Source organism: Nerophis lumbriciformis, linkage group LG14 (assembly GCF_033978685.3).
Source record: "Nerophis lumbriciformis linkage group LG14, RoL_Nlum_v2.1, whole genome shotgun sequence".
Taxonomy (NCBI): domain Eukaryota; kingdom Metazoa; phylum Chordata; class Actinopteri; order Syngnathiformes; family Syngnathidae; genus Nerophis; species Nerophis lumbriciformis.
This window is the reverse complement of record NC_084561.2, coordinates 17,797,689-17,821,323: the sequence shown is the minus strand read 5'-3', so window position 1 is coordinate 17,821,323 and position 23,635 is coordinate 17,797,689. Positions and strand designations below refer to the sequence as shown.

Sequence of the window (23,635 nt, the reverse complement as noted above, 5' to 3'; positions counted from 1 at the left end):
GTCGCACCGGCCGAAAATGCATAATAAGGAAGGAAAAAACCATATATAAGTCAAACTGGAGTATAAGTCGCATTTTTGGGGGAAATTTATTTGATAAAACCCAACACCAAGAATAGACATTTGAAAGGCAATTTAAAATAAATAAAGAATAGTGAACAACAGGCTGAATAAGTGTACGTTATATGAGGCATAAATAACCAACTGAGAACGTGCCTGGTATGTTAACGTAACATATTATGGTAAGAGTCATTCAAATAACTATAACATATAGAACATGCTATACGTTTACCAAACAATCTGTCACTCCTAATCGCTAAATCCCATGAAATCGTATACGTCTAGTCTCTTACGTGAATGAGCTAAATAAATTATTTGATATTTTACGGTAATGTGTTAATAATTTCACACATAAGTCGCTCCTGAGTATAAGTCGCACCCCTGGCCAAACTATGAAAACTGCGACTTATAGTCCGAAAAATACGGTACTCTAAAAATGTTGGTCTTACTTAAAAATGCACGCATTTAGTTGTATTCAGTGTTAAAGAATATTACCGTATTTTTCGGACTATAAGTCGCAGTTTTTTTCATAGTTTGGCCGGGGGTGCGACTTATACTCAAGAGCGACTTATGTGTGAAATTGTTTTCACATTACCGTAAAATATCAAATAATATTATTTAGCTCATTCACGTAAGAGACTAGACGTATAATATTTCATGGGATTTAGCGATCAGGAGTGACAGATTGTTTGGTAAACGTATAGCATGTTCTATATGTTATAGTTATTTGAATGACTCTTACCATAATATGTTACGTTAACATACCAGGCACATTCTCAGTTGGTTATTTATGCCTCATATAACGTACTTATTCAGCCTGTTGTTCACTATTCTTTATGTATTTTAAATTGCCTTACAAATGTCTATTCTTGGTGTTGGATTTTATCAAATACATTTCCCCCAAAAATGGGATTTATACTCCAGTGCGAATTATATATGTTTTTTTCCTTCTTTATTATGGATTTTCGGCCGGTGCGACTTATACTCCGAAAAATACGGTATATGGCTCTCACGGAAATACATTTTAAAATATTTGGTTTCATGGCCCTCTCACCCAAAAAGGTTCCCGACCCCTGGGTTAGAGGGTTAGGGTTATAATAAGGCCATGCCGAATAAGGCATTAATAAGTACTTAATAATGATTAGTTAAGAGCCAATATGTTACTAATTTGCATGTTAATAAGCAACTAATTAATGGTGAATATGTTCCCCATACTAAAGTGTTACCATGTTTTTTTTACTGGTGCACTGTGTTGGTTTTGAACAAGGTTCAAAACCAACACAGTGCATACACCTAAACAAAGTAATACACCTGCAAATCAGTGTGACTTCTGCTGTTGTCGTATCTGTAATACGCCGATAGGGAGAAGTTTTTATTTACACGATGAGTCGGGTGTGTTTTGACCTCCGCCGAACCCCTGTGCCCGACTCACTTAGGGTTCGATCGAACCCAGGTTAAGAACCACTGCATTAAGCGATACATGCGTTGGGTATATACTGCAGCTCAACAAATGTCCTCTTCAGGGTAACAAGTGGATGTTATCAAACACTTGGTAAGAAAGGGGCAGCACGGGGGCCTCACAATACGAAGGTCCTGGGTTCAAGCCTGGGCTCGGGATCTTTCTGTGTGGAGTTTGCATGTTCTCTTATGCACCTGGGGATAGGTTGATTGGCAACACTAAATGGGCCCTATTGTGTGAATGTGAGTGTGAATGTTGTCTGTCTATCTGTGTTGGCCCTGTGATGAGGTGGCGACTTGTCCAGGGTGTACCCCGCCTTCCACCCGAATGCAGACAGGATAGGCTCCAGCACCCACCGCGACCCCGAAAGGGACAAGCGGTAGAAATGGATGGATGGTAAGGAAGAACATTCTTTGTGTGGCGTCAGGAGGTAGCGGGGGGTGTATATTGTAGCGTCCAGGAAGAGTTAGTGCTGCAAGGGGTTCTGGGTATTTGTTCTGCTGTGTTTATGTTGTGTTACGGTGCGGATGTTCTGCTGAAATGTGTTTGTCATTCTTGTTTGGTGTGGGTTCACAGTGTGGCGCATATTTGTAACAGTGTTAAATTTGTTTATACGGCCACCCCCAGTGTGACCTGTATGGCTGTTGACTAAGTATGCCTTGCATTAACTTGTGTGTGTGTTAAAAGCCGTAGATATTATGTGATTGGGCCGGCACGCAAAGGCAGTGCTTTTAAGGTTTATTGTTGCTCTGTACTTCTCCTTACGTCCGTGTACCACTCCATACAGCGGCGTTTTAAAAAGTCATAAATTGTACTTTTTGAAACCGATACCGATAATTTCCGATATAATATTTTAAAGCATTTATCGACCAATAATATCGGCAGTCCGATATTATCGGACATCTCTATAAATAACATACTGTAATTTGATTTTGATATTATTATTTTTTATCTTGATAGATTGAAAATTAACACCAATGTGTTGACTGATGAACGGTATCACATTACTTATTCAGAAAATATAAATAACCACAAATAAAGATGGAATACTATTAACCGCAACATGTCAGTGTAAAAAAAACCCAACAACATTATGATTTGTACAATTTCAGAATGTGCTTGTTCTATTTTTAAACAAAGAAAACAATCTGAAGTTGTCTTTATTTTTAAGTTATCGTGCCGTGATTTTACCAGTCCGGCCCACTTGGGAGTAGATTTTTCTCCATGTGGCCCCCCATCTAAAATGAGTTTGACACCCCTGCACTACACTGAAGTACTGAACAAAAATCTTAGCCTAACATTAGATTTCTTCCCCCCTGTAATACTTTAAATACTCTAAACCAAAACGTCACCGCCCCATACACACATTCTTGGTGTGTACTAAAAAACGAATTATTGCATGGATTTGGTTGAAACCAGCACATGTAAAAACCTTGCTTAGGGTTTTCATTAAATATATATATATATATATATATATATATATATATATATATATATATATATATATATATATATATATATATATATATATATGTATGTATGTATGTATGTATGTATGTATGTATGTATGTATGTATGTATGTATGTATGTATGTATGTAATACTATGTATGTATATATATGTGTATATATATATATATATATATATATGTATGTATGTATGTATATATGTATGTACAGTATTGTATATATGTATGTACAGTATATGTATAAGTGTATATATATATATATATATATATATATATATATATATATATATATATACTGTATATATGTATATGTACTGTATATATATATATATGTATGTTTTGTTTCCCAGATACATATACAACTGTGAAATCATAGGGCTGCAGTCTGAGAACCCATCTCTCAATGCATGCGCATGGTTTGGATCGAGGACCATATATGACTTCTAATGGCTTATAGTCCATAACTGAATCAAACCTCCTACCATGCACACAAGGATGCAATCTCTCACAAGCCCATACTAGAGCTTAAGCTTCTCGCTCCGTCTGTGAGTATCTACGTTCACAATCTGTAAAGCTGTGACTCACATAGCACACAGGTACCATCTTCCCCTGCTGGTCCTGCACTAACACTGCCCCTAGAACCACAGGACTCGCATCCGCTATTACCTTGGTTGGAGCTTCCTTATCAAAGTAAGCTAGTGTAGTAGCTTTGGCTAGCTCATCCTTTAAGCCTTGAAATGCTTTCTTCTGCTCTGGACCAAATTTAAATGGCACATCTTTTCTGATCAGGTGTCGTAGCAGCTCTGACAGAGTTGTGAAACCCGTTATGAATCTGGAACTAAATCCTACGAGACCCAAGAAACTTCAGACCTCTGAGGCATTCTTGGGTTCCCTGGCCTCGACTACAGCCCTCACTCTTTCTTCCGTAGGGTCTATACCTTTCTGAGACAGTAGTATCCCCATGAAACCAACCTGGTCATGTTGAACTGACACTTTTAAGGATTAAGTGTTAAACCACATTCTGCTAGCCTCTTCATCACAGCATGTAATCTCTTATCATGTGTCTCCTGGTCTTGTGCATGTATTATCACATCATCTGAACTGTTTTCAACACCTTCAATGCCAGCCAGTGCATTGGCTATTTCATGCTGGTATTGCTCACTGGCCGATGAGACATCAAAAATCAACCTTTTGTACCTGTACACGCCATTATGTACTGCAAAAGTAGTTATCTCTCTCGACTCCGGGGTCAGTTCCAACTGATGGTAGCCCCATTTGAGGTCGAGCTTGCTAAATATAGCTGAGCCATTCATGCCTTGCAAAATTTAATCCACAGTAGGAATGGGGTACCGTTCCCTCACAATCGCTTCATTGGCCCTTCTCTTATCCAAACATCCTAATATCCTTGTCTGGTTTTGGGATTATCACCACTGGGTTTACCCATGGGGCGGGGCCTTTGACACTTTCTATAATGTCCAAACCAATCAAGTCCTTTATTTTATTCTGCACCGCCTCCCTGAGATTGTATGGTATACGCCTTAATGGCTGGGCCACAGGCTTAACCGCTGGGTCTATGTATAGGCTAACCTGCTTGGTGTTTAATTTACCTACACCCTTGAAAACATCTGGGTATTTCTGCATGAATGTATCTTTGATGTCTGCCACCACCGAGACATTTTCACCTATTTTTAACACTCATAGCTTCATGGCTGTCATTTTACCCAATAGCGGTTCACCATTACCCTTAATCACAATCAATTCTGCCTGTTCAGATCTGTTACAAATTCTGATTTCACATTCAAACATTCCCTTAATTGCTAGTGGTTCGCGGGATGAGTACGGATACAAATTCCTAGGCTCTTTTGGGACATATGACTTGCATTTAATATTTTCTACCTTCAGTTTTTCCCATGCATTTGCTCCCATGATATTGCTTTTGGCTCCTGAGTCAACCAACATTTCTATGTTTACTCCCCCCACACAAAATATAAGCTTGTCTGACATGTCACCCTATTTCACATTAAATGTAAACTCACTCTCAAGTTCATGTACCACCTCTACAGTTTCACATTTGAGTCATTGATCCCCTCGAACGGCACATCTTGGAGTAATGATCCCTCCCATTGCATTTGTGACAAGTCTGGCCCCGTGCAGGGCATTTGGGAACCTTTGCCATGTGATCCGCATGTCCACACCTGAAACATTTCCTCTCCGATGTGGCGCCCCCTTCTCTTTGAGGCGTTTTCCCACTCGATGCTAAGTATTTCCCACCTTCATGCGCAACGCGATGTACAGACTCCGAGTCCCCCGTGTCATCTAGCGCTAGACATCTGTTCCTCAATCCTCTCACATTGCGAGGACAGTTCCAATGTGCGGGCAAGCGTCAGCGTATGACCTTCCTCTAGTAATTTCCTACGCACGTACACCGACGTACATTTACTCAGGATAGCGTCTCTAATCTGGTTGTGAGTGTCGGCATGAAAAGCACAGTCCCTCGCGGTCCGTCTCAGACGTGTTGCAAACTGTTGTACAGTCTCACCTGGTTCTTGGCGTAACTTGTGAAAGGTCTGGCGGGCAAACGCCGCGTTGACCTGGGGCACAAAGTTCGTGTTCAGCGCTGTTGCCGCCTTCGTGTAGTCCGTTACTTCCCCGGTGTCCGGCAGAGTTAAAAACACATCCTGGATGTCCGGTCCCGCTGGATACAAAAGTAGAGCTTGTCTCCTCTGTTTCACCACAGCCGTGGCATCAGCATCAATAATAAATCCCTTTCCGTCAGCAAATAATTCAAATGACGTAAGCCATTGTGACCATCTTGGTCCGAGCGTGGCTGGATCCATGTAGCATGCGAACGGTTGAATTCCCGACTTCTCCGTGTTGCTCGCTCAACTCTTTTTAACGTTCAACAACCTGTCTTTAAGTGTTCACATAAAAATCCTCGTCGCCATTGTTGTGTGCCCAACTTGTCACTTATTAGTTAGTGTACATTAATAATACACTATTTCTTTGTGTATTATTAATCAAGATTAATAATACACAAAGAAAGCTTATTGTCTTTTCTGCCTTTTATTCCTGCTCTTCGTTCCTCTACTTACCGTGTCCAACACATAACACATGTCCCCATATCCAGTGTCCCCCCGCCCTTAAGTTCCCCCTACAATGGTTCCGGTATTGTCCCGGGACCTGAGTAACCAATAAATGACAGATACTTTTAAGAAAATCACTTTATTTGTCGCCATGGAGGCGAGGATTAGTGATTTATCCATCCATCCATTTTCTACTGCTTGTCCCTTTTATTTAGAAATAGTTAAAACACTGCCGACTCTATGAATGTTAGCTGCTAGTTAGCTAACCATGTCTTAAAGCACCTCTTCCTAAGGGCTTTTCAGTGTTATATCGTCACTTTTATCTTTAGTTTTTAGGCCAAATGTGTCCGTTCTCCCTTTTTTGTCTACAGACCATGTCTGCTTGTAAGTACTCGCCGAACATTCTCCTCTGCTTGCAAACCCAGCAATGTCATGACGTGACGGCGTACCGTCATGCCCGTTTAAAAAGAAAAAAGAAATGGGGAACCGGTACTTAGGACCATACTTGCCAACCCTCCCGGATTTTCCGGGAGACTCCCGAAATTCAGCGCCTCTCCCGAAAACCTCCCGGGACAAATTTTCTCCCGAAAATCTCCCGAAATTCAGGCGGACTCAGGTCCTCCATAATATAAAAAAGCGTACCTGCCCAATCACGTTATAACTATAGAATGATGGAGGGCGAGTTCTTGATTTCTTATGTGGGTTTATTGTTAGGCAGTTTCATTAACGTCCTCCCAGCGTGACAACAACACACAACAACAGCAGTCACTTTTTTGTATACCGTAAAGCAGTTCGTCTGCCGTAAACAGCAATGTTGTGACACTCTTAAACAGGACAATACTGCCATCTAGTGCATTTGATGAAAGCACTTTTGTGCGTGCCACACATCAATGCATCATCAGAGAGGGTGTTCAGCATGGTTCGAAAAATAGTGACAGAGAATAGAACAAGGATGGACAATTCAACCCTTAACTCAACAATGAGTAGATGAGTGTTGTGTGTGTATATGTGTAAATAAATGAACACTGAAATTCAAGTATTTATTTTATATATATATATATATATATATATATATATATATATATATATATATATATATATATAATAAAATAAATAAATATATATATATATATATATATATATATATATATATATATATATATATATATATATATATATATATAGCTAGAATTCACTGAACGTCAAGTATTTCTTATATATATATATATATATATATGAAATACTTGACTTGGTGAATTCTAGCTGTAAATATACTCCTCCCCTTTTAGCCACGCCCCCAGCCACGCCCCCGTCCCACCCCGACCACGCCCACCCCTTCCCCCCACCTCCCGAAATCGGAGGTCTCAAGGTTGGCAAGTATGCTTAGGACCGTTTTTGATTCAACAGTACAGCGATACTATAGTAGTACCGGTATACCGTACAACCCTAGTTTGAATATAGGAAAACAAAACTGTCACATTACAATATTTAATTAAGGGATTTTTTGCCGCACCATGATGGAGCCCACGTACCACTAGTGGTACCCGTTCCACAGTTTGAGAATCCCTGGCCTACATTAAAAGGATACATACACTCGCTGTTTTATAATACTTGGTGACTTTTAATGATTTAGTGATTTTTATTACCAGTAATGTTCTTAAATAAATAAAAATGACAGACTGAATGACTTAGCACAGTACAGTGTGCTGCTCCGATTACGCATTACAATCTTACAGAGGTGAAAGAAAAAGTATTTCCCGCCAATTGCATTTAATTTAGACAAAATCTCAATGATTTGGTTACTCTACACTTTGATTGATTGAAACTTTTATTAGTAGATTGCACAGTACAGTACATATTCCGTACAATTGACCACTAAATGGTAACACCCGAATAAGTTTTTCTTTTTTTTTTTAATTTGGGGTCCACGTTAAGTAAGTCAATTCATCGTACAAATATATACTATCAGCATAATACAGTCATCACACAAGTTAATCATCAGAGTATATACATTGAATTATTTACATTATTTACAATCCGGGGGGTGAGATGTTGGAGGGGGGGGGGCGCAGGTTGATATCAGCACTTCAGTCATCAACAATTGCATAATCAGAGTAATGGACATTGAAACAGTGTAGGTTTGACTTTGTAGGATAAGTACAGCGAGCAGTGAACAGTGAACATAGTGTGTTCAGAAAGCATAAGAACAAGTTTATACATTTGATTATTTACAATCCGGGGAGGTGGGATGTGGAGGGGAGAGGGTGTTAGTCAAGGGTTAAAGTTGCCTGGAGGTGTTCTTTTAGTGCGGTTTTGAAGGAGGATAGAGATGCACTTTCTTTTACACCTGTTGGGAGTGCATTCCATATTGATGTGGCATAGAAGGAGAATGAGTTAAGACCTTTGTTAGATCGGAATCTGGGTTTAACGTGGTTTGTGGAGCTCCCCCTGGTGTTGTGGTTATAGCGGTCATTTACTTTATGGAAGTAGTTTGACATGTACTTCGGTATCAGGGAGGTGTAGCGGATTTTATAGACTAGGCTCAGTGCAAGTTGTTTTACTCTGTACTCCACCCTGAGCCAGCCCACTTTGGAGAAGTGGGTAGGAGTGAGGTGTGATCTGGGGTGGAGGTCTAAAAGTAACCTGACTAGCTGTGTTCCTTGTTATTTATATACATTATCTAAAAAAACTCAAGTATCAAAAGTATTGATATTTGATTTGAGAATCGATATTAGAGCATAAAGATCTGGTATCAATATCGATATCTGCACATCACTACAGTAGTGTGTACTGCTATGAGCTGGGATTCAGGGCTTGGGCTATAGGGGACAGTGGTCTTCGCATGCTAGTTAAAGCCAGAAAAGTTACTAAGATATACTATATGAGTATTGTATGTATTTTAGGTCTTTATAAACCCTCTGCACACTCTTAAAAACCTTTACTAATGTTTGCCGCACTCTTATAACACTTCCTATCCTCTTACTAGTGTTGTCCCAATACCAATATTTTGGTACCGGTACCGATACCAAAATTATTTCGATACTTTTCTGTACTTTTCTAAACAAAAGGGACCACAAAAAATTATTTAATTATTTTAACAAAAAATCTTAGGGTACATTAAACATATGTTTCTTATTGCAAATTTGTCCTTAAATAAAATAGTGAACATACAAGACAACTTGTCTTTTAGTAGTAAGTAAACAAACAAATGCTCCTAATTTAGCTGCCAACATATGCAGTAACATATTGTGTCATTTATCATTCTATTATTTTGTCAGAATTATTAAGGACCAGTGGTAGAAAATGAATTATTAAGTACCGGTACTTTTCAGAGGCGGTATAGTACCGAATATGATTCATTAGTATTGCGGTACTTTTACTTTATATACCGTATACCGTACAACCCTACCTCTTACCCCTCCATCATTTTAACATTCAATATACATTAATTATGGTACTCACCGGTGAATGTCGATGATAGATTAGCTGATAATTGAATGAAAACATTATTCACAGTCTTATTGTCATTCTTGTGTATTTTATTCCTCCTTTATTTAGAGAATTGAAGATAAATCGAGTTATGCTTACTTAGGCTAATGGCAGCCAAGCTAGCCAAAGCTAGTTCCTTTAGCATAGCAACAATGAGTTCCACTTTTTCTTTAACTAAGGCACTTCTTTTGGTGGTTGAGTTCGATGTCATAACGGACAATGTTTGGACAAAGTCACAGTCCTTGAAACTAATTCCAATTTTGACTCAAATTTGACAAACACCCAACAGAACCACACTGCTAACAGAGGAGACTGGGGCACCGGTCACTAAGCCAATCAGATCCCAGGATTGAAAACAATGTTGCCAAATTCTACCAAATAATTACAAAATAAAGGGACAGGTGTTGTTAACATTATGTAAGGATAGCAGTGTTTCCCACAGGGCAGGCATCTATTTGTGGTGGTGTGGTCAGGGGGGCGGGGGGTGGCGGCAGCGGCGATGACCAAGAAGAACGCGGAGTTGGAATATAATTACAACACTTTATGTACATATTTATATACAGATTTGAACAATTAGTTATTCACTGAAATATATTTATTAATTGTGGTTCTTACAAAAAATATATCTTATAAAATATAAAAGCTAAAATGTCTCTTAAAGCTCTGCCCCTTTAATTAGTGCATACTAAATAATTTAACTTTAGCCTACTACTACAACCATATTATTTACCAGCAACATAAAGTGAAACAGAGGCAGAGGTGTATGTTTTGTCGTGGTCCTCTCTATAAGGCACATAAGAATATAAATTAGGACCCTTTTCATGAGAAAAGTGCATTTCTGATCTGACCCTGCTTTATTTTTCAGTGTTTGCTGAGTCTCACCTGTTCCCTCCGCCCTAATTTTTCTACTTGCCCGACTTCTCAAATCTACTTGCCCCAATATTTTTACTTGTCCTGCCTAGGTTTTTTTCTGGCTGTGTAGTGCTCATGGCTTATATCTTACTAAAATCCTTCCCGTTGACTATTTACAACACTACACAGTATTTATTATTATTATTATCTATAATTACATTTAAATGGCATTGCATACATGTAAAATTAAATGATATTTCACATTATTTGACCAGTAGCAGTTACACCCATCTGAACAGGTCAGCCACCTGTTTAAAGCCCGATCACAGTTGAAATCTTGAAATGAAGGGCCTTTAATGGCCAAAACATTAACCTGGACAACATTTTAACAGCTGGTTGGCTCAGATTTTATTCTTTTCATTGCATTCACATGCTGCAGTGGACAGTGGACATTTTAGCTTGAGTATTAATGTAGTATCTGAAGCACCGTCTCCACGTGTGTTTATTGACAACAGGGTTATAACCTGGACACGTCAGCTCGTCGGTATGAAAACAGGTGATTGTTATTACGTCCGTCTGCCCCGTACCCCGAGTCAAACAGCGGCGGTGTTAATGAAGCAGCGTCAGGCTGCTCACCGTCAGTGAAACGCTCGGTGAAATCGCGGATTAACGTTAAATATATGACGAGCCACGAGCGATGCAGCTATAACCTATCTACCATAACCTATATTACCCTCGTATTTTGATCCCGTCCGTCCGTCCGTCTTCGTCTTCGTCTTCTTCGTCTTCTTCTTCTTCTTCTGGCCCACCAGGTGAATTAAGTGCTATTGGCGGAGTTACAATGCATAGTAGGCTACCGCCACCTACTGCACCGGAGTTGTAACTACAAGGTACATTCACAGACAGAGTCCCATTGCTTTTATGAGCGGTCGAGCGAGTCAAAAGCCGAAAAATCCATTTGTGGCGGACGTAATTCTTTCGTGGCGGGCCGCCACAAATAAATGAATGTGTGGGAAACACTGGATAGAGTATAGGCCTTTGTTGATATTCTGATTCAGCTGGAAATATATAAAGTGTGCAAATTCCCTGTTCATCTTTACCGTCGGCGGTCTCAAGGTTGGCAAGTATGATCCATACACAGTGTGGAGCTGCTTCTCTAAGCTAATAATAATCACCTCAATTACAGCAAACAAACTGCATTTCTTAGTATTTTATGTATACGTTATCACTGGAGGACGAGGGTAAACATGCACCAAGAGCAAGCAGGAGCAGGCAGGCAAGATAATAGCTAAACTAACCGCTAAGCTAGCTTTAAACAACACCAAGAAATAAGTGCTTAGTAAAGTTTAAGAAGTGTAGATGGAAGCATGTTACAGCCCAAAGTTATGAAACAGGAAGTTAACAGGTAGATTAATAAGAGTCTGGAGAGAGGATGATACAACAACAACTGTTGGCGTCAACATTGTCACACCAGTACAGGACATGTAAAAGGAGGGCGGTTCGATACATAAATCATCTGTCTGTGCATTAAAATGAATCCCAACAACATTTTATTAATTATTTATCCACTATGTAAATAATATCATTATGTATTACCGTATTTTTCGGATTATAAGTCGCAGTTTTTTTCATAGTTTGGCCGGGGGTGCGACTTATACTCTGGAGCGACTTATGTGTGAAATTATTAATACATTACCGTAAAATATCAAATAATATTATTTATCTAATTCACGTAAGAGACTAAGCGTATATCAGCAATCGTCACACACGCACGTCAAGCAATAATTTGGCGGGGGCGGGTCATGGCAGAAGTGCATTGTGAATAAAAATATGCTGCCTGCTACTACTTCCGTACCTATGAAAATTGATCATTTCAACATTGGCGGCGCATTGTCTACCTTTGGAGTAGGCAGAGTTGTTTAGAAGCGACACCGAGGTAGAAGATTTCATGGGATTTAGCGATTAGGAGTAGGGATGTCCCGATCCGATATTTGGATCGGATCGGCTGCCGATATTTGCCAAAAATTGTGTATCGGCAAGGCATGGGAAAATGCCGATCCAGATCCAGTTTATAAAAAAACTCCGGTCCGTGTTTTCCAAAGCACCGATTTAAATAATACATTCCACTTTTCTGCTGCTCCCTAATTTCCGTTCCGCATTTTCCAGCACACCTTCAACACATCCACAGGTCTGTGAATTCTCACGCAGTTGCTTTTAGCTGCTGGCAGTACACGACAGGCTCTTCTCACTCTTTCCTGTGTCTCCCTCTCACAGACAGCAAGTGCACCTTCTTACACTCGTCACATACTGTCACGTCATATGTCACATACGTATACGCCCTCCCCGAGCAGAGAGGTAGCAGCATGGCTAACGTTAGCTGTGATGCTAGCGCAGCCGTGCGAGCAACACTCCCTCTAAGGTGCTCGCCTGTGCAATTGCGCACCGTTTAAGCGTCCTCTGCGCATAGCAAATCTATGCCACGCACAAAATCAAATAAAAAAATAAGCGCATAACAATTTTCGACACACGGGACACGACAGAGAAAACAGTTTTCGTCATCATTGTTCAAATATTGTGACATCTGTCGAGACGCTTATCTCCATTCGGTGCCACACGACCACACCATCAAAATGCCGAGGCAAAAATTTCCACATCAACACCGTATGAAAAAATTTGTGATTTTTTTACTTGTGATTTCCTTCTCTGCATGAAAGTTTAAAAGTAGAATATATTAATGCAGTATGAAGAAGAATGTTTTAATGTAGACATGCAAGCCTTGAAAGAAAATTTTGAAAAATTTCCTGCAAATGGGTGCATTTCTACCCTATATTTTAACTTTAGATTTATTCTCATATCAAACTCTTGGCTGTCTTTTTGACACTTACATCCGGCGCCCCCCTCCACACCCTGGATTATAAATAATGTAAATAATTCAATGTGATTATCTTGTGTGATGACTGTATTATGATGATAGTATATATCTGATAGTATATATCTGTATCATGAATCAATTTAAGTGGACCCCGACTTAAACAAGTTGAAAAACTTATTCGGGTGTTACCATTTAGTGGTCAATTGTACGGATTATGTACTTCACTGTGCAACCTACTAATAAAAGTCTCAATCAATCAATCAAAACACATAGAATCATCATACTGCTGTGATTATATGCTTCAAGTGTTCATTCAAGGCTAAGGCAAAATATCGAGATATATATTGTGTATCGCAATATGGCCTTAAAATATCGCAATATTAAAAAAAGGCCATATCGCCCAGCCCTAGTTCAATGATGCCATTTCTGTTTGTCATGTATAATTTTGTCTATTTTGTGTTTATCCTTGAATAAATACCTACTCAGTGGCCTAGTGGTTAGAGTGTCCGCCCTGAGATCGGTAGGTTGTGAGTTCAAACCCCGGCCGAGTCATACCAAAGACTATAAAAATGGGACCCAATACCTCCCTGCTTGGCACTCAGCATCAAGGGTTGGAATTGGGGGTTAAATCACCAAAAATGATTCCCGGGCGCGGCCACCGCTGCTGCCCACTGCTCCCCTCACCTCCCAGGGGGTGATCAAGGGTGATGGGTCAAATGCAGAGAATAATTTCGCCACACCTAGTGTGTGTGTGACAATCATTGGTACTTTAACTTTTAACTTTAAACAGGTCAGTTTCTTGTTACCAACCATTGTGTATTATTCAAACTCCCCTAATTCAGCTGGCTAGTTGTTATCAAGAGTACTAAAACCTTTTTCAACATGATTCTGACAACTAAGTGGGCTAAATAACTTTAAACTTTAATACATGCTCGGATAGGCCAGTATCGGTCAGTATCGGTATCGGTCAGTATCGGTATCAGATCGGAAGTGCAAAAACAATATCGGTATCGGATCGGAAGTGCAAAAACCTGGATCAGGATATCCCTAATTAGGAGTGACAGATTGTTTGGTAAACGTATAGCATGTTCTATATGTTATAGTTATTTGAATGACTCTTACCATAATATGTTACGTTAACATACCAGGCACGTTCTCAGTTGGTTATTTATGCCTCATATAACGTACACTTATTCAGCCTGTTGTTCACTATTCTTTATTTATTTTAAATTGCCTTTCAAATGTCCATTCGTGGTGTTGGATTTTATCAAATAAATTTCCCTAAGTGCGACTTGTATATGTTATTTTCCTTCTTTATTATGCATTTTCAGCCGGTGCGACTTATAATCCGAAAAATAAGGTAATTCATTTTAATGTATTTTCCTAAATGCTCATTTATTAATTTCTTTATTTCAAAATGTATCTTATTTAAAAACTTAATCCAGATTTAGTGAATTCTACCTTTCTTTAGTTTTTTTTTTTGCATACTCCTGATTTCTGTATCTGCACTGTTATTTACTGCTATTAAAGCAACATGGCATAAGACTTTGGTCGAGCACAGTAGTTTATTAATTATTATTTATTAATGCATCGTAACGCCCTCATGATGGACAATATATCTAAATTAAACAATGTTCTGTCATCCACTATTATGTATTCATCCACTTTTTTTTTTACTAAAACATCATGAAAGGCGTTTTCTTGTTTGCAGTTGTGGGTGCAATCACCCTTCACACTTTACTGTCAAGTAAATAATAGAAAGTCATCATTTTTGTGAGTTTTTTTCTGCACATTTCTTTTTTTTCCACTATTGGTTTTAGCCATGTTAAGAAAACAGGGTGAGGTCGCCCTCACGTCATGGCATGCATGTTTTTTTTACAAGGCTGGCTGGTGTCCAATAGGAATATAGTTTATTCCAATGACTAATGACCACCCATGTAACATATTCCACGCAGCTGGCGGAGGCATGCTTGCTTGAAATGAGTTTCCACAACACACTCATTGCAGCATCAGAGCACCCGAGCGTTCTTGTAGAGTCACCTCATGTCTGCTTTTAGCTCACGTCTGTAGCTCACTGCTCACTTACGGTACAGGATTAATGTGACACGGGGGCGGGGGAATGGGGGTGGTACAGTATGTCCAGGGGGTCAGGATTTCGCAGGCTTCATTGGGATTGTTGCGCTCTAAAATGTCTGATTTTACAGCAGTTTTTTCACAAAGTTGCGAGGCTTTTGATTTATAACTCTATCGTTTTTTTGTTTCTGTGACGCAAAGTTGCAAGTCCTTCCACTTTTTAAAACGCTGCTGTGTACACGGACGTAGGGAGAAGTACAGAGCGCCGATCAACCTTAAAGGCACTGCTTTTGCGTGCCGGCCCAGTCACATAATATCTACGGCTTTTCACACACACAAGTGAATGCAAGGCAAAATTGGTCAACAGCCATACAGGTCACACTGAGGGGGCCGTACAAACAACACTGTTGCAAATATGCGCCACACTGTGAACCGACACCAAACAAGAATGACAAACACATTTCGGGAGAACATCCGCACCGTAACACAACATAAACATTACAGAACAAATACCCAGAACCCCTTGCAGCACTAACTCTTCCGGGACGCTACAATATACACCCCCCGCTACCCCCCACCTCAACCCCGCCCCCCCAACCCCAACCCCAACCGCCTCAACCGCCTCATGCTCTCTCAGGGAGAGCATGTCCCAAATTCCAAGCTGCTGTTTTGAGGCATGTTAAAAAAACAATGCACTTTGTGACTTCAATAATAAATATGGCAGTGCCATGTTGGCATTTTTTTCCATAACTTGAGTTGATTTATTTTGGAAAACCTTGTTACATTGTTTAATGCATCCAGCGGGGCATCACAACAAAATTAGGCATTATAATGTGTTAATTCCACAACTGTATATATCGGTATCGGTTGATATTGGAATCGGCAATTAGTTGGACAATATCGGATATCGGCAAAAAAGCCATTATCGGACATCTCCAATGGCACCGTTGAATTTTACCTCAATTGGTGCCCGGTAGCACTGGCGGGATTTGGTTGGTGGCAAAAAGTTACAAATTCGGTACCCATCCCTACAATGTAACATATTGCAGTATTGCTAAGTGCTGAACAAAAAAGATGAGTTGGTTCGGACATCTGGACAAGGTGTCCCCCGGACGCCTCCCTGGGGAGTTGTTTAGGGCACGTCCAACTGGTAGGAGGCCACGGGGAAGACCCAGGACACGTTGGGGAGACTATGTCTCCCAGCTCGCCTAGGAACGCCCCTAGGCCCCCCGGGAAGAGCTAGGCGAAGTGGCTGGGGAGAGGGAAGTCTGGGCTTCTCTGCTTAAACTGCTGCCCCCGCGACCCGACCTCAGATAAGCGGAAGAAGATGGATGGATTAATAGATAAACAGCAAATACAAACGACGAACATAGTAAAACAATTACTTTACTGTGCAATGTCTGCTCTCACTGGGATGTCAACTGATGTTTATCTTTCAGCACAAGACTTAGGACCCCCGGTTAGATGATATAGTTGTCATAATCCTCAACAAGGGGGCGTTGCGTAAGATAGTTACTTCTCTGTGATCAAGGTGCCGCTAAAAGTAGTTCCTCGACTTTGGTTTTTGTAATAACAAAGTCGCTAATGCTTGGTCAATATGCAGGTCACGACATGCATTTGGCGGTTTTTAGATGTTTTTATAGAGGGATTTATATGCGAAATAGATGACTGCCGTTAGCTACATTGTTCGCCGTATGGTGCGAGATGTATCTTACTATTTAGAATACACAAAAAAGAGAAAAACATGTGTTTTTGTCTCACATAGGGATTCTGAATAGGGATGTTCCGATCCAGGTATTTGCACTTCCGATCCGATACCGATATTGTTTTTGCACTTCCGATCTGATACTGATACTGACCGATACCGATACTGGCCTATCCGAGCATGTATTAAAGTTTAAAGTTATTTAGCCTACTTAGTTGTCAGAATCATGTTGAAAAGTGTTTTAGTACTCTTGATAACAACTAGCCAGCTGAATTAGGGGAGTTTGAATAATACACAATGGTTGGTAACAAGAAACTGACCTGTTTATTCAAGGATAAACACAAAATAGACAAAATTATACATGACAAACAGAAATGGCATCATTGAAACTAGGGGTGGGCGATATGGCCTTTTTTTAATATTGCGATATTTTAAGGCCATATTGCAATACACGATATATATCTCGATATTTTGCCTCAGCCTTGATGCATATAATCACATCAGTATGATGATTCTATGTGTTTTGATTGATTGATTGATTGATTGATTGAGACTTTTATTAGTAGGTTGCACAGTGAAGTACATATTCCGCACAATTGACCACTAAATGGTAACACCCGAATAAGTTTTTCAACTTGTTTAAGTCGGGGTCCACTTAATTCATGATACAGATATATACTATCAGATATATACTATCATCATAATACAGTCATCACACAAGATAATCACATTTAATTATTTACATTATTTATAATCCAGGGTGTGGAGGTGGGCGCCGGATGTAAGTGTCAAAAAGACAGCCAAAAGAGTTTGATATGAGAATAAATCTAAAGTTAAAATATAGGGTAGAAATGCACCCATTTGCAGGAAATGTAGTCTTGATTTTCAACATTTTCTTTCAAGGCTTGCATGTCTACATTAAAACATTCTTCTTCATACTGCATTAATATATGCTACTTTTAAACTTTCATGCAGAGAAGGAAATCACAACTACAAAAAATCACTAATTTTTTCATACGGTGTTGATGTGGAAATTTTTGCCTCGGCATTTTGATGGTGTGGGCGTGTGGCACTGAATGGAGATAAGCGTCTCGACAGACGTTACAATATTTGAACAATGATGACGAAAACTGTTTTCTCTGTGTCCGTGTGTCGAAAATTGTTATGCGCTTATTTTTTTATTTGATTTTGCGCGTGGCATATAATTGCTATGCGCAGAGGACGTTTGAGCAGTGCGCAATTGCACAGGCGCGCACCTTAGAGAGAACGTTGGTCACACGGCTGAGCTAGCATCACAGCTAACGTTAGCCATGCTTCTACCTCTCTGCTCGGGGAGGACGTATACGTATGTGACGTATGACGTGACAGTATGTGACGTGTGTAGTATGTAGGTGCGCTTGCTGTCTGTGAGAGGGAGACACAGAAAAGAGTGAGAAGAGCCTGTTGTGTAATGCCAGCAGCTAAAAGCAACTGCGTGAGAATCCACGGACCTGTGGATGTGTTGAAGGTGTGCTGGAAAAGGCGGAACGGAAATTAGGGAGCAGCAGAAAAGTGGAATGTATTATTTATATAGGTGCGTTGGAAAACACGGAGTTTTTTTTTAAACTGGATCTGGATCGGCATTTTCCCATGCCTTGCCGATACGCATTTTTTGGCAAATATCGGCGGCCGATCCGATCCAAATATCGGATCGGGACATCCCTAATTCTGAATGATAGGAAAAAGGGATTGTGAATGATAGGAAAAATCCCCCCAAAAAATGCAGTTCCCCTTGAAACCACAAAGCATCACTCCAAGTCATACATTGAAAGAAAAATATTTGTGGCCTTGAGTTCCGATTATCTTGCTGACATTTGTTGTGTCAATGATAGTGCAGGCGGTTCCGTTCAGTTCCCACTCGGTTTGATTTGATTGAGACTTTTATTAGTAGATTGCACAGTACAGTACATATTCCGTACAATTGACCACTAACTTGTTTAAGTCGAGGTCCACGTTAATCAATTCACGGTGACACAGCGAATGGTTGTTTGTCTAATATGTGTCCTGTCATTGATCTTAGTTTTTTTTCCCTCGAGAGGGGGAGGAGGCTGTCACGCCAAATTTCTTCCCCCTACAAAAACCTTCCCCCCCCCATTTACTTCCGGGGTCATTTCCTCTTACTTACGTCATTTCCTCTTACGTCATTGACAGCGATCGATAACACTTCGGCTTTGACTGCCCGTCGCTGAAAGGATTCTTGTTTTTTTTAATTTGTTTTTTATTTTTTTATAATATAGCGTTAACAAAACGTCTGTATTAATCGGACAAATTAACTTGAGGATATCGCTGACTGCACATTTGACGGAGAATTAAACGATTTTTTATTCGTTTTGACAGAAGTTTCCAACAGCGGCCCTAACACTCCGCCTGAAATTTTCCCTAACACTCCGCCTGGAATTTTTCGAAGCCTGCTGGTGTTTGACATAAGTCCCCTGGGAAAGATAAAGACAAATGTCATTCAGTGACACCACCATTTTCAGGAGATTTGGATTCTATTGATCGCTGTCAATGACGTAAGAGGAAATGACGTAAGAGGAAAGGACCCCGGAAGTAAATGGGCGGGGGGGAAGGTTTTAAAAGGGGGAAGAAATTTGGCGTGACAAGGCCAACCGACAACATGTACTAGAGTTCCCGCATAAGTACGTCCATTAATCTGTTAAAAAAAGATTGCAAAACACAGCGTTCTGAGGCTTCCAACACAGTGTGGTGCAAGCTCACGGCCAAAAGCATGAACCTTATGGTTTGACTCTTTGTCATTGTTTAACAAGAGTATCCAATTAAAGTCTTGTAACACAATTTACAAAATCAGATAAATTAGCTGCTCTCAGCCAATCACAGGGAACCTGACAGAGCCTCGTGATTGGCACAGCAGATAGGGGCGGGGGATATAAAATATTTTGGAAAAAAGTCTAATCAACTAAAAGTTTTACGACGCGGCACTACAGTAGTACCTCCGCGTGGTCATTGATACCATGCTAACATGACAGCATGAGGCTAAATATCAGTATGGTTCAGGGCCGTTCTTTATAACAGCAAACATTGAAGTAGCTCCCATAAGACAAAGTGTTGATGCAGATAATTAACAATGTCATTCATGCTTTCTCTCAGCAGAGTTTCGAGGATGAGACACATCAGAGTCCGAGCCTGCTTGCTGCTTGTATGTCTAAGTCTGCTGGTCCTTCATCTCTTTAAAGATTTTATGGACCCAAAGACCCTTCACTTCCAAGCTACCACGAGAGAGGATCTTCATCAAATAACGACACTCGCCCCGAAGCACTACGATTTCCTTTGGCCAAGTTGTCGACAGAACATGTCTGTTGCTAATATCTCCGGCTTCAGCTCTCTTCCTGATTTGATAAAAGACTTTCTGTACTCTCGGCACTGTCGCAAATTCCCGATGCTACTGGACCTTCCTCAGAAATGTGGCGGAGTTGATCGATCAGAAGACGTTTTCCTTCTCCTCGTCATAAAAAGCTCCCCTGTGAACTACGAGCGTCGAGAGGTTCTGCGTAAGACCTGGGCCAAAGAGCGATTACACAACGGGATGTGGATCAGGAGGGTTTTCGTCTCTGGGACGATGGACAAAGGCTTTGAAAATACAAGGCTGAACAAACTCCTGGAAACGGAGCAAAGGGAGCACAAAGACATCCTCCAGTGGGACTTTGCCGACTCGTTCTACAACCTCACCTTGAAGCAAATTCTCTTCCTGGAGTGGATGGAAAGAAACTGTCCAAAAGCTCGCTTTGTTTTCAATGGTGATGATGATGTTTTTGCCAACACGGACAACATGGTGGAGTATCTCCGGAGCCTTGAAGGCAACAACGGAAGCAAGCACCTCTTCACTGGTCATTTAATCCAAAATGTGGGGCCTATTCGATCACCTGGGAGCAAGTACTACATCCCCGTTCAGGTGCAGGAGTCAGACTCATACCCTCCCTACTGTGGGGGTGGGGGCTTCCTGCTCTCAGGCTACACGGCTTTGGTCATATTCAACATGTCCCGCTCGATTACCATTCTTCCCATTGATGATGTTTACATGGGGATGTGTCTGGCCAAAGCGGGACTGGCGCCAAGCTCCCATATGGGGGTGAAGACAGCAGGACTGCACATCCCCTCCAGCAACCTTGATAAGTACGACCCGTGCTACTATAGAGAAGTGCTGCTGGTGCACAGATTTCTCCCAGCTCAGATGTATCTGATGTGGCACAGAATACATGACCCTGCTTTGAAATGTGCTTCCTAAATCGACCTCCAGATAAAAACCCGGGACTTAACGAGGAGTGAATAGGACTGAGCCTCCTCGTCTTCATGTGGACGCTTTAAACAGAGCCTTGCTCTAAAGCTGGTGAAGCTGATTGTCATCAACATGGACAGTTTTTATGGACCGAGACATTTTATGTTGACTGGCAGCTGTCACTAGAATAAATCAGGTCAACTTCTTTCTGTGAGAAATGAGTTTGGTGGGGTGAACAAGCGCCCCTAACCGACTAAACACAGGGGCGTAGCATTATTCCCCCATCACACTAGCATTTATCCTTCCCTGCACACGTGTACTGTACGTGTGTGATCCGGTTCTCTAGGTGGTGTAAAGTTGTCTTCGAATAGGCAATTCGATTTTGGACTTGGACCCGGTGACCAGGTGAAGCTCCCCGGTCCCTTCTGGCAAGGGTAATAATCCTACAATGTTTATTTCCTCTAGATCAGAGGGGCCTGGGTTGTTTTGTTCGACCCCCTTTGCAAATTTAATACATGACATCTTTCAAGCTCACACAATCATTGATGGCATGTCTACAAGGCGAGTTGCCTTCTGTGGAATGTGACGATATGGCGGTACGAGGATAAACTCCTCAGACATGGTACTGCGTATATGCTTAAAATCGCTGTTTGACCATTGGAAGCAAAAAGTTTGGGCACCTTTGCTTAATACAGCTAGCATACACAAAACATTTTGCACGTCAATTATGAGCAAACAACAAGTTAGTTGTAATCAGAGTCGTAGACAACCCCAGTGTGGTGTAATGCATGCAACAGAGAGACATATTCAAATAAATACAATCACATTTATAGATAAATATGTCCAACTGGCTCGCTAAAAGAGCAAACTACCTAGCACACAAATTACCCTACAAGCTGGCAAACTAATTTAAAAAAAAACATGAACATACGCCCTTGGCATATTATGAACTAGTTTCATTCCGTAATACTGTAGCTGATAGCTGAGAATAGAAGAAACATACATGACGTGCTATGTGCGTGCAGACACTGTAGGCTAGCTGGCTAGCTTGGAAATACGTTGTTAACTCAACAACCAACAAGCCTCGACGATATAAAGATAGTAGAGATGTCCGATAATATCGGCAGTCCGATATTATCGGACATCTCTACTATCTTTATATCCGATAAATGCTTTAAAATGTAATATCGGAAATTATCGGTATCGGTTTCAAAAAGTTAAATTTATGACTTTTTAAAACGCCGCTGTACGGAGTTGTACACGGACGTAGGTACAGAGCAGTTGCGTCTCCCAGTCATACTTCAACCCTCCCGATTTTCCCAGGAATTTCAGTGCCCCTCCCGAGAATCTCCCGAGGCAACCATTCTCCCGAATTTCTCCCGATTTCCACTCAGACAACAATATTGGGGGCGTACCTTAAAAGCACTGCCTATGCGTGCCGGCCCAGTCACATAATATCTACGGCTTTTCACACACACAAGTGAATGCAAGGCATACTTGGTCAACAGCCATACAGGTCACACTGAGGGTGGCCATATAAACAACTTAAACACTGTTACAAATATGCGCCACACTGTGAACCCACACCAAACAAGAATGACAAACACATTTCGGGAGAACATCCACACCGTAGCACAACAGAACAAATACCCAGAACCCCTTGCAGCACTAAATAATGCACTTTGTGACTTCAATAATAAATATGGCAGTGTCATGTTGGCATTTTTTTCCATAACTTTAGTTGATTTATTTTGGAAAACTTTGTTACATTTTTTAATGCATCCAGCGGGGCATCACAACAAAATTAGGCATAATAATAATGTTAATTCCACGACTGTATATATCGGTATCGGTTAATATCAGATATCGGCAAAAAAGCCATTATCGGACATCTCTAAAAGATCGTATTTTATACATAACACAGACAGTGTGAATATGATATTTACGTGCACAAACCTCTCAATATTGGTACGTTTATTTGGACTGAACATTCCGCTGATGTATTGCTGACCAGTAGACATAATAGGTGATATTATTTGCTCACATATGCCACCTGTTGGTTATTTGCGCACGCTGCAGCTCAACCTGAAAAAAATGACCAAGCCCCCTCTCCCTCCCAGGCGAGAGCCGGCCAGGAATGGGGCCTACTGTGAGACCGTCAAAAGCAATATTTGGCTCATTATTTCATTCTGTCCACCAACAAAAGAATGGCATCGTCGGTCAATGAAAAGCATCTTTGAAGTCGATTCGTAGTACTGTTGTCTGCATCAAAAAGCTACGTTATTCTCAAACGTGAAGCAAAAA

At 40.6% G+C, this 23,635-nt stretch overlaps 1 protein-coding gene across 2 annotated transcripts in view; it reads left to right on the top strand.

Moving 5' to 3' along the window:
• LOC133616550 (N-acetyllactosaminide beta-1,3-N-acetylglucosaminyltransferase 3-like) overlaps positions 1-23,045 on the top strand; it is a 24,218-nt gene extending 1,173 nt beyond the window's left edge. Inside the window, exon 2 of one of the 2 annotated variants that reach the window (XM_061975958.2) lies at positions 20,209-23,045. In XM_061975958.2, the coding sequence (XP_061831942.1) occupies positions 20,219-21,340 (1,122 nt within the window). In that variant the 5' untranslated portion in view covers positions 20,209-20,218 and the 3' untranslated portion in view covers positions 21,341-23,045. Of the gene's footprint in view, positions 1-20,205 lie in introns of both variants that reach the window. The other variant, XM_061975957.2, reaches the window with a different exon arrangement.
• The last annotated feature ends 590 nt before the right edge of the window (positions 23,046-23,635 follow it).